This window comes from Cibotium barometz, chromosome 46 (assembly GCF_041138505.1).
Source record: "Cibotium barometz isolate CiBa-2024 chromosome 46, ASM4113850v1, whole genome shotgun sequence".
Taxonomy (NCBI): domain Eukaryota; kingdom Viridiplantae; phylum Streptophyta; class Polypodiopsida; order Cyatheales; family Cibotiaceae; genus Cibotium; species Cibotium barometz.
Window position 1 is genome coordinate 47,755,409 of NC_141091.1, and position 16,855 is coordinate 47,772,263.

Sequence of the window (16,855 nt, forward strand, 5' to 3'; positions counted from 1 at the left end):
GTAAGCTTTATTTATGCTCTATCTCCTTGTATTAGGTGTTGGGTATGCCTTGGGAAAAGCTATTTATAGTATGCTTATGTAAGTAACATTAACGCGGTGGACTAGAGCAAACATTGCCTCAACCAGGTAACCCACATTTGTCTAGTCTCTATATCTTGTACATCCTAGAATCTAACAACAAAATTATCTTCAATATTATAATGGCTTTTTTTTGTAGTTGGATGCGAAAATCGATTAAGAATTTGTATTGTCTTATGAAAACCGACTAAAAATGTAGCCTTTAAAAAACGGCTAGAAACTTTTGCATTCTTTGAAAACCGATGGGTCTTCTAAAAAACAAGTTGAAATTGGGAGAAAAGGTTTTTTCACTGAGCACCAAGGCTATGTATTTTTACCGGTTGAAATTTGGAAAAACCGACTAAAAATATATGAAGCCATTACAAAAATCGATTCAATTGTACTAGTCTTTAGATAAAATGCCTAGAAAACGGATTAGTTTTGTCCTTATTTTGAAAAAACGTTTTTGTCCGAGGCTGGGTCGGGCTCAGGAGTTGGAGTCAGAACTTTATACAGACTCCAGAGTCCAAACGCGGGCTCAAAAAGCCGGTTTATGTGTGGGTCAGTGTTAGAAAAAAACATTTTTTCTAACCAGTGAAAATAAGGAGATTTTTCCTCGACCGGTTGTCCTTTCAAAATTTTGAAAGGACCTAACCGGTTTTATAACTAAAACTGGTAAAAATCCAACCGGTTATTTCAAGACTAGCCTCAACGATAGTCGATTTTTTTAAAATTGCAGCCGGTTTTTTAACACTAAAGGACGGTTTTTTTTCTGACACTGCCAGTGTGGGTAGGTAAAAATTTAAAAATCTTGTTGTCGAGCCCTGCAGACTCCAGAGGCCAGATAAGAACTCCCGAAAAAGGTGATATCAGTTCATAATTGGCTGGAGGCTGGCAACGATCTCGCCGCAACATGCTTGCAGACTCGGTCGGAGTCGGCAATTCAACGCCCCGGCAACTGCCCTTCAAAACGCATCATTTTCTATGTTTTTTTTTATCCCTTTCTGAGGAGAGGCAAGGGGGATCGGGGCTCATGATTTCCTTAGGGCAAGCATCTAACATGCGTAACTACGCAATTATGGGCTTTAATTGGGTGTTCCAAATCGTGTTAATGTTGGTGCTTTCATGTCAAGCGGCCTCAACACAAAGCGCTGATTATTGCCCCTCCTTTGTGTTTGTATTTGGGGACTCTCTCTCGGATACGGGCAACCTCGTGAGAACATGGAACCCTGCCCTGCTCTCACCAGCTTTCCTTCCCTATGGAATCACCTACTTCAAGACTGCGGCACAACGCTTCTCAGACGGTCGTCTAATCATCGATTGCATAGGCAAGTATCAAAGCATTATAATAATCTTGGGCAAGAGGTCAAAGATTATCCAATTAGAGGTTAATAATCTACTTGATGTCAAGGCGATCTTCTCTGACAAGTATATTTTCCGTGTGTGATTTGGTGCTGCAGTGCAGTCGCTGGGCCTCCCTTTCTTGCCACCTTTCTTGAACTTTGTCGGGACCGATTTCTCTTACGGGGTAAACTACGCAGTGGGCAGTGCAACAGCTCTCAATTACACCTTCTCTGTAGAGCTTGGGGCTACGCCCTACACCAACTACACACTAGACGTTCAATTACAATGGCATCAGACCTTCTTGCAATTTATTGAATCAGGTATTAATCTTCACTCCCTTATGAAACTCCTTAGGATAATTTGCAAGTGCTAATCCCAAGCCAGAACATACGTTAATATATATGGTTGTAAATTATGTGGCATAAAAGTGTTAATAGCTAATTATCGTTACCAGCTAGAGCCACGTGATTAATTAATTGATTGCTTGAAGGTTTGCAGGGAGGTGTGACCACTATCCCCAATGCATCAGCTATATCAGAGGCTACTTACTTCATAGAAATCGGTGGAAATGATCTTGAAAATTTTGTCGTGTCCGGGTTTGAATATGCAGAAACCATGAACTTGCTACCCCTTGTAGTGGACAAGGTTGCCGAAACTATCCGGGTAAGGTTTTATCACTTTACTAATCTCAGCTGAATGCATGCATCAAGCCCGCCTTATACCTGCATTTGCTAGTGCGATGCAGCTAAACTAGAGGCGGCGGGGGTGCTACTCTAATTAGTGCAATTATATGAACATCATAGTGCAGTTATGGTTTAAGATGCTCAACCAACGTAATCGTAATCTTGATTTTGGATATATGCATGGTGAAGTTTCTATACGACAAGGGGCGCGTAATTTTATGATAAGCGGCATAGGCTTGATGGGATGCAGTCCCATAACGAAGTATTTTACGGGCCGCGACCAAACATTGGACGAGAGGGGATGTTTGGCGTGGGTGAATGAGGTCTCCCGCAACTACACTGACTCTCTGGGGCGCTTGAGTGAGTCTCTACAGCACCTCTTACCCAGTGCGACCTTCGTCTTCTTGGACCTCTACTCGGCTTTCGACGAGATCATGACCAACCCTGTTAACTATGGTATATTCTTGCTCACTACTCCCTAAATTGAATTAATTTGCAAAACACATAAACGCTTAAAATTATCTTTACTCAGAATATATGTACCCAAAAAGTTTTTTTGTGATTAATTAATTAGTTGGTGTGTACAAACCTTGGGTTTAACACACCAAAATTTTATTATGTTTATTAAGGTTTTTTTTAAGCTCAAAAGTGGAAATGGTGTTGGGTCCACATGCTTTCTATTTTTGCTTTCTTTCTATCTATGTTAGCCTCTATTACTTTCTATTAAAGGTTGATGTCCTCCATAATGTTTCTTTTTTTAGGCTCATGATGTCCTCCATAATCTTTTTTTTTTTTGGGCTCACTATTTTCTTTAAAAAGGCAAGAGGGCTCATTCTTTTTCACTTCGAGGGGAGAGGTAGGGAGAGAGGCACACCCTAAGGTATATGGTATGTATTAATTAACTTTGGCAATAGAAAATGTAAATTTTGTCACCATAGACTTTAAAAGGTTTGTAACATTATAAAATCTAAGGTTTGAGTGAATATGCACCACACCTAAAAAAATTAATTAATAAGTTTGAGTGAATATACAGATAATTAATTAATTATCTTTACTCATATTAAGATTAAAAATGCTGGGGCTATAATATGACTATCTTGTCATAAGATCCTCCAATGAGTAAATATTTTAACGTACACTACTACAATAATTTTTAGAGGTGTGGCCTTTAAGTACTTACGGATTCGGTTGACATTTGCTACAGGACTTATTGATATTGAAAATGCATGTTGTGGAGCACCAAGCCTTGGAATGGCAACATTGAATCGATATAATCCTTTGGCTTTATGTAGTCATGTTAGTGTCTTATGTGATGATCCCAACACTTTCTTGATTTGGGATGGAATTCACTTCACTGACAATGTGTATCGACAGATTGTCAATATGTTTATTGAAGGAAGATTCATCACACCTTCAAATGCACTTTCAAGGTGTGGTGCTACATCTCTTGTGGGAGCTTCATTTGGTGTGAGAGCATAATTTTTTGAAACTTGTTATTCCTTTGCTTTTATAATAAATGCTCAAAAGTTGTGACTTCTATTATAAAGTTTATCTAGCAATCAATTATTGTATTCTTTGGCAAGATGCATTCCCTTATTAACATCAACTATCTAATTTAGTTTAATTTTAAAAATAGAATTATAATAAATGTTAAATATAATGTAAGTTCCAACTTCTATTGATGCACCAATAACTAGGTCTACTTTTTAATAATAAAAGTGTCACTTCTTGAGAGAGCATGATTGAGGTATGGTGTGAGAACATAATTTTTTCAACTTTTTATTCCTTTGCTTTTATAATAAATGCCCAAAAGTTGTGACTCGTATTATAAAGTTTATCTTGCAAAATCAATTATTGTATTCTTTGTAAGATGCATTCCTTTATCTACACCAACTATCTAATTTAGTTTAATCTTAAAAATAGAATTATAGTAAATGTTAAATATAATGTAGGATCCAACTTCTATTATAATGCACCAATAAGCACTTCTAGTTTTCAATAATAAAATTGTCACTTTATTTAACAATGTGTATATATAAAGATTTTCAAGTTAAGAGATAAACGTACAAATAGAAGTTTGTCATTTACCACGAGATTTAGAAGAGTTTATTCTTCTTGAAAATCTCTCTATATCACTACAAGGGATCGGGCTCATACCCGCGCTCTTAGCCGCTAAAAATGACTTGTGAAAAAAAGTAGCGGGCCCGTGTATCAGCGCGTGTATCATCGCGGCCAGAGACATGCGTGTAAAACCGCGTGTATAGTACAACTCAGACGCGCGTATACACGGGTGTGTAGCCACGTTTTTTACACAGACGCATTGATACACGCGGCTATACATGCTTTTTCTTATATTAGACGAACTTATACACGGGTGTATAGCCGCATCCTGTTCAGTTCCAATATCCCAGACGCGTTTATACCTGCGTCTATACACGCGTTTCTTTAATTTAGATGCGCTTATACACGCGTGACTGCCAGTTTATATGCATTAATACACGCGTAATTTCCAGGGTATCCGCGTAGATACACGCGAGTTTTAGCAGTTCTGACGCGTTTATACACGCGAACAGAGAGCCAAAAAAAAAATCCAGAGAGTGCTATTTGGTGCCTGAATACTGTTCCAGCATTCCAGCACCCAATAGCACTCTCTGGTTTAGGGTTTTTGGTGCATTAGACCATCCCATTAGACCATCCACGAAGAACATATGTGTTGAAATGTAGAGAGAAAGAGACGAGACAAGAGACACATCATGTACGCTCCCAAAGACTGATTCATATTGAGGACAAGATACATATATATAGGTGAGACCAAGTTAGGTAGAGTGAGCCATATATAGAGCTCCAACACCCCCACTCAAACAAGGGTCTCTAGCTATGGATGAAAAAACCCTTGGGGAGTACAAGGGAAAAACCCAAGCCCCTATACAAATGTGAAAATATGAACCAGAAGTAATGATGTGAAAGTGCATTGTGCATCTATGTACAAATATACAAAAGGACCAAGAGGTCACAGTGAGCAATTGTGGAATGTGCAAAGTGCATGGTGTTTAGAAGATTACAACGATATATGTACAAAGCTACCATAAGAGTAAAGAGCCTAATCTAGAAAGAGTGAGCCCGAGGCAACTCCAAGCTCTGAGCGCAAGAGAATGAAGCGTGACTCATTGAGACCTTTGGTAAGAATATCTGCAATCATCTGGTCACTTGGACAATGTTCAATCATGATAGTGCCTTTGCGTACTTCGTATCGAACATAATGGTAATGCACAGCAATATGTTTTGACTTGTTATGTTGGACATAGTCTTTTGCAAGACTAATAGCACTCTGATTATCACACCGCAAGGGTGTACTAGAAAGAGGAGAATGGCCGATATCTGTCAACACTTGTCGAAGCCAAATGAGTTCACGAGCTGCAAGTGATGCCGCAACATATTCAGATTCGGTTGTAGAGACTGCAACACAACGTTGTTTCTTGCTGGTCCAAGAAATAAGACAACCATTAATGAAGAAACAATTGCCACTAGTAGATCGCATAGATAAATGTGAGCTGGCCCAATCTGCATCTGTGTAACCCAAAAGAGAAAGAGATGGAATGGAGTCGGATGTGAATTGTCGTTGATAAACCAAACCATAATCTATAGTGCCTTTCAAGTATTTCAACACGCGCTTTGCTGAAGACCAATGCTTAAGAGAAGGACATGCAAGGTGTTGCCCGAGATAGTTAGCAATAAACAAAATGTCAGGACGAGTGTTCAAACCAACAACTTGAAGACATCCAACCAAATTAGCATATGGTTGATTTGTAACAAGCTGGCCACCACCATCAGAAGTGTTTTTCATGGAACTCGCAAGACAAGGAGTAGTTGCTGAATGTGCAGATTCCAAACCAAACTTCTTAATAGTATCTTCAATAAACTTTGACTGTCGAAGTAATAAAATACCTTTACTGCGATCCCTTTGAATCTGAATGCCAAGACACGAGTGAAGCTCTCCAAGATCCACCATATCAAATGCCGAAGATAACAACTGCTTACTTTGGTGTAGAAATCCCAAATCATTGGAAACAAGGATTGTATCATCCACATAAAGGGCAAGGATTACAAAACTACCATTTTGGTGTTTGGTAAATAAGTTGGGATCAGAAGAGCAAGAGAGAAAACCATGGGAGGTAAGAAAAAGATCAAACTTGATGTACCAGGCCCGTGAAGCTTGTTTAAGACCATATAAAGCCCTATGAAGACGAGCAACAAGACCTTCCTTCCCTGCAACAACAAATCCTTCTGGCTGCTCCATGTAAATTTCTTCATTCAAATCTCCATTCAAGAAAGCTGTGCGCACGTCCATCTGATGAATTTCTAAGTCAAATTGAACAGCAAATGCCAATAAAACCGGAATACTAGTAATGCGAACAACTGGTGAAAAGGTTTCGTGATAATCAACGCCAGCAACTTGAGAATAACCTTTGGCAACTAAACGTGCCTTGAATTTGTCAAAGGATCCATCTGCTTTAAATTTTGTCTTATATACCCACTTACACTTAATGGCAGTACGGCCAGGAGGTAGCTCAGTGAGTATCCATGTACCTTTAGAGATAAGAGAATCATACTCTGCTTCCATAGCCTCTTGCCATTGATCCTTTTGTGGAGAACATATAGCATCACTGTACGTGGCTGGATCTTCAGAAGTAGAGAAAACATTAGCCTCAAAATCTTCATCATAAACATGACAAGAACCATGCTCAAAATCAATAGGCAGATCAATAAAAATGTCAACATCATCAATGACAGCATTCGGAATCAATGGTTGTGAAGAGGAAAGTTGCCCTTTAGATGGTTGTGAAGAGGAAATTTGCTCTATAGAAGAAGATTCATCATCACACAAGAATGGAAAAGCTTGAAGCAAAGATTTAGTATCATCAGAATCATCCATGGACCATGTACCGCCCATAAGCTGTTCATTGAAAATAGCATCACGATTCACAAGCACTTTCTTGGAGGACGGGTCATAGAATTTGTAGCCTTTGGAAGTGTCAGAATACCCAATAAAAATAACTTTAAGGCCAGGAGCATCAAGCTTTGCTCGTGTTTCTTTAGGAACATGAATGTAAGCAATACATCCAAAGGTTCGAAAATGAGATACAGAAGGAATTTCACCTGTCCATGCTGTGATGGGTATCTTACCAGAAGGAGCAGTAGTAGGAAGATGATTCTGAACAAAGACTACTGTCAAGAGAGCTTCACTCCAGAAGGCACGAGATAACCCAGAATGAATCAGCATACATCGTATAGCATTGATAATAGTGCGATTCTTACGTTCAGCAACACCGTTCTGTTGAGGTGAATATGGAATTGTATGTTCATGATGAATACCATGGTCCGTACAATAACTCTCAAACTCACGAGACACATATTCTCCACCATTATCGCTGCGAAGTTTCTTGAGGCGACGTCCAGTTTGAAGTTCGGCAGCCTTGTGAAATTGCTTAAAAACAGATAACGCCTCAGATTTTTGTTGAAGCAAGAAAACAGCTGTATACCGTGAGTAATCATCAATAAACGTAATGAAATAACGATGTTGTGTTCTCGATGGAGGCAAAGGTCCACAAATGTCGGTATGAACAAGATCCAACAAATCATGAGAATGAACTGAATTTGAGAGAGGAAAGGGTTTACGATTGTGTTTGCCAAGAGCACAAAACTCACAGATTCCCATATGAGGATGAGCTTTAAGATCCATTCCGCGTACAAGACCTTGACGATTAAGATTAAGAAGCTTTGAGAAATCAGCATGAACAAAGCGATGATGCCATATCTTGCAATCATGATCCCCTGGAGCAGTGACAACATTTGCTACAGCATCATTAAGAGAGAGCTCAAACAAATTGCCATTACGAGAAGCAGTTGCAATAATCTGTCCATCTTTCTCAATGCGGCATTTGGTGTGGTCGAATCCAACAAACAAACCAAGATCAACAAGTCTTGCAATTGAAAGAAGATTACGTTGAAGTTCTGGGACATGTAAAACCCCTCGTAAAACTCGAGTTGAAGAAGATAAGGTGCCAAGATATAAATCTCCAATGCCCTTGACTTGGCAAGTTGTATCATCAGCAAGATAAACAACACGCTTAACAGGTAAAGAATGATAGTTATGTAGCCACTTAGATTCATATGTCATATTTCCTGTAGCACCAGAATCAATAATGAAAAGTGAACCATCACGTACATGAAGTATTCTGTCTGGGGGAACTGAACATAAAACACAAATTGTTTCAGGCATAGCATTATCATGATGCTCGGCTGCATATGCTCGATTTCGATCTACATCAAATCGACGCTTAAAGCACATGGAAGAGGGATAATCAGATTTTCCACAATAATCACAAGAAGAAGAATCTCTAGATAAACGTGGTTGTTTTGTGGTAATGTTGTGTTCTTCATCATATTGACGTGCCCAACAGTCATCTTCAGTATGACCATTCCTATTACAGTAAGAACAATGCTTGTTAGGAAATTTGAGACGAGAGAAACTACCACCACGACGACCACCTCTATGGTTGCCTCGTTGAAAAGAACGCCTTCGCACATTAAAGGCCCGTTCCAACTGTTGTGACTCAGGCTCCTCTTGTTGTGAAAACATAACTGCATCATGACCAACACTACGTCGTTGTTGACGTTGAGAATACTCAATCAAAGATATGCAAGTTTGGTCAAAATCAAGACCGTCCTTGTTAGAAAGAATGGTAACAATGTTGTCATAAGACGGATCCTTTATTGTATCAAGAAGAATTGTAATAAGTTGCTTTCGTGGAACAGGATCACCCGCAGCAGCAGCAAGTTGATTAATAATAGATTTGAAAGAATCAATATGTCCCGTCATAGCAGTACCAACTTCATACTGTAACTTTGAAAGCAAACCTCTCAAATAAAGTGTTTCTGTAACAGACTTTTTCTGAAAATTTGCTATAAGATACTCCCATACGTCATGGGAAGTAGGAAAGTCATACACATCAAGCATGAGAGAATCACTAAGAGCAGAAAGAATATACCGACGAGCTGCTTTATCACACCTCTGCCAATCCATATAAGCAAGACGCCATGCATCAAAAACAGGGCCTTCCGTGATAAGAACGTTGTCAGAATTCGGAATAATAGGCTGAGACGGACATAGAGAATTGCCAATAACAACATCTGAGAGCTCATCGCCTTCAAGAATTAACAGCATCTTTGCTTTCCAACCGGGAAACCCTTGGCCTTGAAAAGAAGGAATAGAACGTTGGCCAGAAGGAAAACCATTGACGAGAACAGTCATAGCCATATCTATCTGTGAGAAGACGTATAAGATAAAATCACAAAATTTGCACACCATAGACAAGGACGAATGCAAGAGATAAGAGACGTCAATAAGAAAAGAGTCCTCAAAATAGCGAGACGTGGGACGCAAGATTCATTGGTAGACGCTGGATGAAAAAGCTAGATTGGTCGCTTTGCTAAAAATAGCAAAATCCGAGACGTGGGACGCAAGATTCATTGGTAGACGCTTGACGAAAAAGCTAGATTTGGCGGTTTGCTAAAAACGCTTGACGAAGAAGCTAGATTTGGGCGGGTTGCTAAAAACGCTTGACGAAGACGAAACCTGTGTGCTCACAAAGACACTTGATGAAGACGAAACCTGTGTGCTCACACAAAGAACCTGTTTTGCTATTTTACAGATGCAGTTTGCCTGAACTGTCATAACTTTTGACTCACAACTCCGTTTGACAAACTTTTTTGATAGGTTTTGGTTTTAAGGACGCGATTAAGAAACAACTCTAATTACAACAAGTTAAGCTATAAAATCATGTAGACAACACATAATCAAAGAACAATCTTGTAAGACATGAAAGTATAATCATGAATTTAACAAGAAGACATAGATGCTTCCCTCATAGATGCTCTGATACCATGTTGAAATGTAGAGAGAAAGAGACGAGACGAGACACATCATGTACGCTCCCAAAGGCTGATTCATATTGAGGACAAGATACATATATATAGGTGAGACCAAGTTAGGTAGAGTGAGCCATATATAGAGCTCCAACAATATGCACGAGGGAGATTAAGACAAGAACGACATGAATACATACATTGTCATTACACGATTCAAGACAGACATGAATGTAATACTATCGATCAATGAATTCAATATTACTATCAAAATTTCATACATGTATACAAGGGAGTCCATATCTCGAAGTAGCCCATGGCTTGAGTTTACAAAAAAATATATACAATCACATCCTCAATATGGAATGTGATACTACAAGTCTGAGTACTACTCAGACCCAGATGATGACTCGGTGCTCCCCCCATGCTCAGATGAGCTCACATCGGTCGGAATGTCCGAGGAGTAGTGCTCACGTCCACCCTCTGCAGCGGCGGGTGGTGGATCATCAGCAGCTTGTGCCTGTTCAAGTAATATATAGTATATAAGTATATATATATGCAATTCAATAAACCAAAACCATTCGTTACGAATTTTCAAGTACCTGTCGACCGTATGGTCTCATGGCCAACTCAAACTGCGCGTCCGTAATACGTCCCTTGGCTCTGAAGATGGCCCACGTGTCACGTCTGCTATGCCGGCGAGCATACGCAGTATCATGGGTTGTGGGCTTCCTCCCCGTAACCCATCGCTGTATCATAATCAACACAATTTGTAAGATTAAAACAATCATAGAATCAATGAATTAAGTAAACAATCAAATAAAGTGGCAGGATACTTACGAACTCTGCCTCCCATGACTCGACGCCGCCAGATCCGAAATGCGAAGATCCAACGGTCTCCATCTGGATCCGTCGTGCCTCCACATGCTGCCTGCTCTTCACGCCACCCTCTGCTCGTTTCTTTGCCTCCTTCCACTCGCGTTTGTGCGCAGTGGCAGGTTTCTCGGCAGGATAGCCACCCGCAGCTACATTTAGCCGGTCATCGTACGCGAGTTTTTTAAGGTGAGATCTTTTATTACTTAAGATCTCCCTTATTCGCGTCCTTCCCCATACATCCGAGAATGTAGCATGTGGGGGATTGGGGTACCGACTATGTACAGCCTCTATCACCTCCCCAACTAATCGGCTATTTTGATCTTTAAATTTAATAAAACAATTTCTATATGAGTTTGATACTACCCCACGCATGTACTCCATTACCTCCCTCCCCCTCGCATCCATCACTATCCCGCCCCTATCCGTCACATCATAGCAAACCACTCTCTCCATCTCTCTCATCTCCTCCTCTTCCAAACTGTCTCCTCTAACTCTTCTCCCTCTATCTCCTCTCTCACCGCGTGCCCTACTACCTCCCCCACCTCCCCCACCTCCCCCACCAAAGCACCCGCCGCATCCTCCACTCCCACTCTTCCTACTGCTGCGGGTGGAGTCACGACTGGGGGATTGTCTACGTGACGGTGGCTGTGAGCCCTGACGTGACGGTGGCTCTGAGGGAGCACGTGATGGTGGCTGTGAGGGTGTACGTGAGTGTGTCTGGGACGAGGTATGTCTCCTCGATGGACGTGGAAGAGGAGAAGCTGCATGCCGTCTCGTCGGACTCGGAGGAATAGACGGCACTGGAGTGCCCTGGATACTCGCGGTAGGGGTATAGACACCAGGCAGGGAAGGAGGGGGATGGGCATACATATACTCTGTAAGCTCAACCGGACCAGGTTGGCGCCCAAAGTGATTCATCATCTCCATCAACCAATTGCTGTACGCAAATGGATCGGATGAAGAACCTGGAATATCCATAAAGAACCTGCAACAAACATCTTCATGTACATCATGGGCTGTCTCTTGACTCACACAAATTAAATCATTCAAGTCAGTTGCTTGTAAATCATGAAATCTGAAACGTCGCAGTTTTCTGTCTGCAGAAACGCGTGTATACACCCGTCAAAAAACGCGTGTATACACCCGTCCAAAATTGCGTGTATATACGCGTGAAAATACTCTGCAGACAGGTATACACGCGCTTCTACACGCGTTCGTACACGCGACCTGCGAAAAAATTTTCTCGAAAAGACCGACCCCCCGACAAAGACAGAATGTCCTTATAAAAGGACCAGCCATTGTCGCCCCTGTCAGGATGCAGTAACCCAATCGTGTGCAAAAAGACAAACCCAAAGAGCAAAGAGCAAAGTAAACAAATCTGACAAAAGAGACAAGGCACAGGACAAAGTGACTCACCTCTGAAAAAGTGAGTCTTCTCTGCTCCTTCTCTGCTCCCTCCTTCTCCCGTGTGTGTGCTCCTTTCTCTGCTCCCTCCTTGCTGTTGGAAGAGGCGAAAACAGGCGAAAACGCATGCACTGTTGATTTCTTAGTTCAAAATCTATATTTGGGGAAGGCGGGCTATTTTTAGTTTAAACATACCGCCGCGTTTATATTCGCGTTTATCAACGCGGGTATATTCGCGTGTATATGATTATAGCTACATTTAGCCGGTCATCGTACGCGAGTTTTTTAAGGTGAGATCTTTTATTACTTAAGATCTCCCTTATTCGCATCCTTCCCCATACATCCGAGAATGTAGCATGTGGGGGATTGGGGTACCGACTATGTACAGCCTCTATCACCTCCCCAACTAATCGGCTATTTTGATCTTTAAATTTAATAAAACAATTTCTATATGAGTTTGATACTACCCCACGCATGTACTCCATTACCTCCCTCCCCCTCGCATCCATCACTATCCCGCCCCTATCCGTCACATCATAGCAAACCACTCTCTCCATCTCTCTCATCTCCTCCTCTTCCGAACTGTCTCCTCTAACTCTTCTCCCTCTATCTCCTCTCTCACCGCGTGCCCTACTACCTCCCCCGCCTCCCCCACCTCCCCCACCAAAGCACCCGCCGCATCCTCCACTCCCACTCTTCCTACTGCTGCGGGTGGAGTCACGACTGGGGGATTGTCTACGTGACGGTGGCTGTGAGCCCTGACGTGACGGTGGCTCTGAGGGAGCACGTGATGGTGGCTGTGAGGGTGTACGTGAGTGTGTCTGGGATGAGGTATGTCTCCTCGATGGACGTGGAAGAGGAGAAGCTGCATGCCGTCTCGTCGGACTCGGAGGAATAGACGGCAGTGGAGTGCCCTGGATACTCGCGGTAGGGGTATAGACACCAGGCAGGGAAGGAGGGGGATGGGCATACATATACTCTGTAAGCTCAACCGGACCAGGTTGGCGCCCAAAGTGATTCATCATCTCCATCAACCAATTGCTGTACGCAAATGGATCGGATGAAGAACCTGGAATATCCATAAAGAACCTGCAACAAACATCTTCATGTACATCATGGGCTGTCTCTTGACTCACACAAATTAAATCATTCAAGTCAGTTGCTTGCAAATCATGAAATCTGAAACGCCGCAGTTTTCTGTCTGCAGAAACGCGTGTATACACCCGTCAAAAAATGCGTGTATACACCCGTCCAAAAACGCCTGTATATACGCGTGAAAATACTCTGCAGACAGGTATACACGCGCTTCTACACGCGTTCGTACACGCGACCTGCGAAAAAAATTTCTCGAAAAGACCGACCCCCCGACAAAGACAGAATGTCCTTATAAAAGGACCAGCCATTGTCGCCCCTGTCAGGATGCAGTAACCCAATCGTGTGCAAAAAGACAAACCCAAAGAGCAAAGAGCAAAGTAAACAAATCTGACAAAAGAGACAAGGCACAGGACAAAGTGACTCACCTCTGAAAAAGTGAGTCTTCTCTGCTCCTTCTCTGCTCCCTCCTTCTCCCGTGTGTGTGCTCCTTTCTCTGCTCCCTCCTTGCTGTTGGAAGAGGCGAAAACAGGCAAAAACGCATGCACTGTTGATTTCTTAGTTCAAAATCTATATTTGGGGAAGGCGAGCTATTTTTAGTTTAAACATACCGCCGCGTTTATATTCGCGTTTATCAACGCGGGTATATTCGCGTGTATATGATTATAGCTGCGTTTATACACGCGTGTATATGATTATAGCTGTGTTTATACACGCGTTTTGCAGAAATTAGCCGCGTGAATACACGTGATTTTTAGGAAGTAGCCGCGTTAATACACGCAATTTTTAGGAGATAGCCGCGTTAATACACACGATTTTTGTGCTTTCATTAAAAACATATAATGATTTTGTGTTTTCTGATTTGTACACAGGATGTCATCAACCTCTTCAAGCAGTTCTGGGGAAGATGAGACAATGCGTCATCGTAATCGCGATGTGTGGTTGGGACAACGGATCAAATGTATGTGTAATCGATGTCAAGGATGCATTGTACGAGCACGTCGAATTACCTTGAATCACATCTCCATGTATGGAGAATGGAATCAAACAGGTTTAGAGGTGAGTAGATGTAAATTGATGGTATTCAAATGACTCATGGTATCCAAATTAAATTAATAGAGTTGTAACATATAATTTGATAAATTGAAGCAGGATGCAGTACCACACCCTAACATGGTACCCTACGCGCGACGAGAGCACGTAAAGCGTCGACGAGATGATACTGGAGCTTCGGGATCTATTGTCAGAGATGAGTGGGAAAGGGACGACAATAGCCCTGCACCCCACGAAGTTGTGGAAGAGGAGGTGCTTGATGATATGGTGCGGAATCTTTTTAAGGATGATCCCAAAGGTATGGACGACGATGATATGGAACAAGAGCATCTTTATAAGGCTTCATCGACACCGGTGTTTGAAGGGTGCACATTCTCAGTTTTACGTGCTTCACTTGAACTACTTAATATACAAACAGTTTATGGATGGAGCAATGCAAGTCTTGACGCATTGTTGAAGTAAGCATTCTAACTTACAAATTTGAATTAGTGGTTTAAGGTTTAGGATTTAAGACTAATTATAATTGATGATATTGGATGCAGGCTATTATCAAACATGCTTCCAAAGGAAAATAGACTACCCACCTCAAGAGACATAGCGAGGCGCTATGTGACATCTCTTGGAGGACTGGATTATGATAAAATACATGCATGCGTCAATGATTGCATTCTCTTTCGTGGGACGCATAAGGAGGCTCTACATTGTCCCACTTGTGGTGAAGCAAGGTACAGAATAGATATGAAGAGTTTTGATGTACCTCGTAAAGTCTTGCGACACTTTCCTATAATTCCTCGCATCAAACACATGTTCAAGTGCAAATCCATAGCAGAGCTCATGTCATGGCATTCCTCACATCGATCGGATGATGGCATGTGGAGAATTCCCGCAGACACTCCTGCTTGGAAGCATATTGAAGATGAGTGGCCCAGCTTTAAAACAGAGCCCAGAAACTTGAGACTTGGCCTGGGTATGGATGGAGTGAATCCATTTGGTTTCAAAAGCACCGCATACAGCGTGTGGCCAGTTGTGTTGGTGAATTACAACCTTCCACCATCAATGGCGATCAAGAAGGGACATCTTATGTTATCCCTTCTAATTCCAGGGAAACATAAAGTCAAGCATATGGATGTTTATCTTGAACCACTGATTGATGAGTTGGAGGAACTATGGAGAGGTGTTGCGGTGGTGGTTGCATGAGGAAATGGAGAGAGCAGAGAGCAACGAGGGGCTGCATATCACGGCGGAAGAATGGGAGTATGCACGAGGATGCATGTCAAAGGTACATAGAACTAATGTTTTGCATTAGTTGTAAGTGATTTGCTTTTAATATTTATTCACATTGCTTACACAAATATTGCTTCTATTTTGGTCCAGTGCACTATGTTCAATGCTATATGGTGTGAAGGCAAGCATTTTCGAACACAAAGAATTGATGAAAAGAGAAATACACAAGATTGCGGTGTCATTAGTAGCTTTGAGGGAGCTAATGGAAAAATGGATGATTATTGTGGCATAATCCAAGACATATTTAGGCTTGACTTTCGTCGCTTCTTTGTGTATGTTTTGGATGTCAAATGGCAAATGAACGTGGTGGAAAAAGGGCCTGATGCAACGATAAAACGCCATGCAAGTGGATATGTAACTATTGACTCTACAAAGTTCTGGCAAACAAAGAAAGATAGGCTCGTATTGCCACAACAATGTGAGCAGGTATGCATTTTTTTACTAATGTGTTTCATGTACATATATATCTAAGCTCGCGTACCCCTTGACTTTTCATATGCTAATTAATTACTGTACTGTGTGTATTTGAGTAGGTTATCTATCTACCAATGGTGCATGACATCAAATGGTGGTACGTCATCCCTATTGCACCACGTTCCAAAGTGATGTATAATACATTCACTGATATGGAGCATATGGAGGATGTAACAAGCCGCAATGAAGATGACGTCGAACATGCCATTGAAGATGTTGTGATCGATGATCAAGAAATAAGAGATGATCATGATAATGAGGATGAGCATGCCATTTCTCATGATCATGAGAATGACCCTACCATTGAGGATGATGGTGATGTTGATGAGGATGATCAGGACATCGATACCATTATCAATGGAGTACAGAATATCGATAGTGGAATAAATTTAATCGTAGCCTTACCAATTGATCAAATGGATATTGATGTTGATCGTTTGGCAAGGATGGATCTTATTGAAGATGAGATCGAACCCTAACCAATCCGTCACTGTATGTTCTAAATTGATGACATTTCTATCATCTCATATGCATGATTTATTTTTGAATATATTTCATTGTTGTAAATGCATGTAGTGGGATTGTGTAATGATGTATACTGTAATGTACTATGAGATGGTTTAAGGAAAATAGTTTTTAATTTTGTAAAGGAATTCAGTTTT

General features: G+C 41.4%; 1 protein-coding gene across 1 annotated transcript; it reads left to right on the forward strand.

Moving 5' to 3' along the window:
• Positions 1–1,059: 1,059 nt before the first annotated feature.
• Positions 1,060–3,619, forward strand: LOC147612282 (GDSL esterase/lipase At1g28570-like). The gene is made up of 4 exons (XM_086784145.1): positions 1,060–1,385; positions 1,518–1,721; positions 1,892–2,064; positions 2,274–3,619. The coding sequence occupies exons 1-4, from the start codon at positions 1,091–1,093 to the stop codon at positions 2,304–2,306; spliced, it is 705 nt and encodes a 234-aa protein (XP_086640271.1). The 5' UTR covers positions 1,060–1,090; the 3' UTR covers positions 2,307–3,619.
• Positions 3,620–16,855: the final 13,236 nt, after the last annotated feature.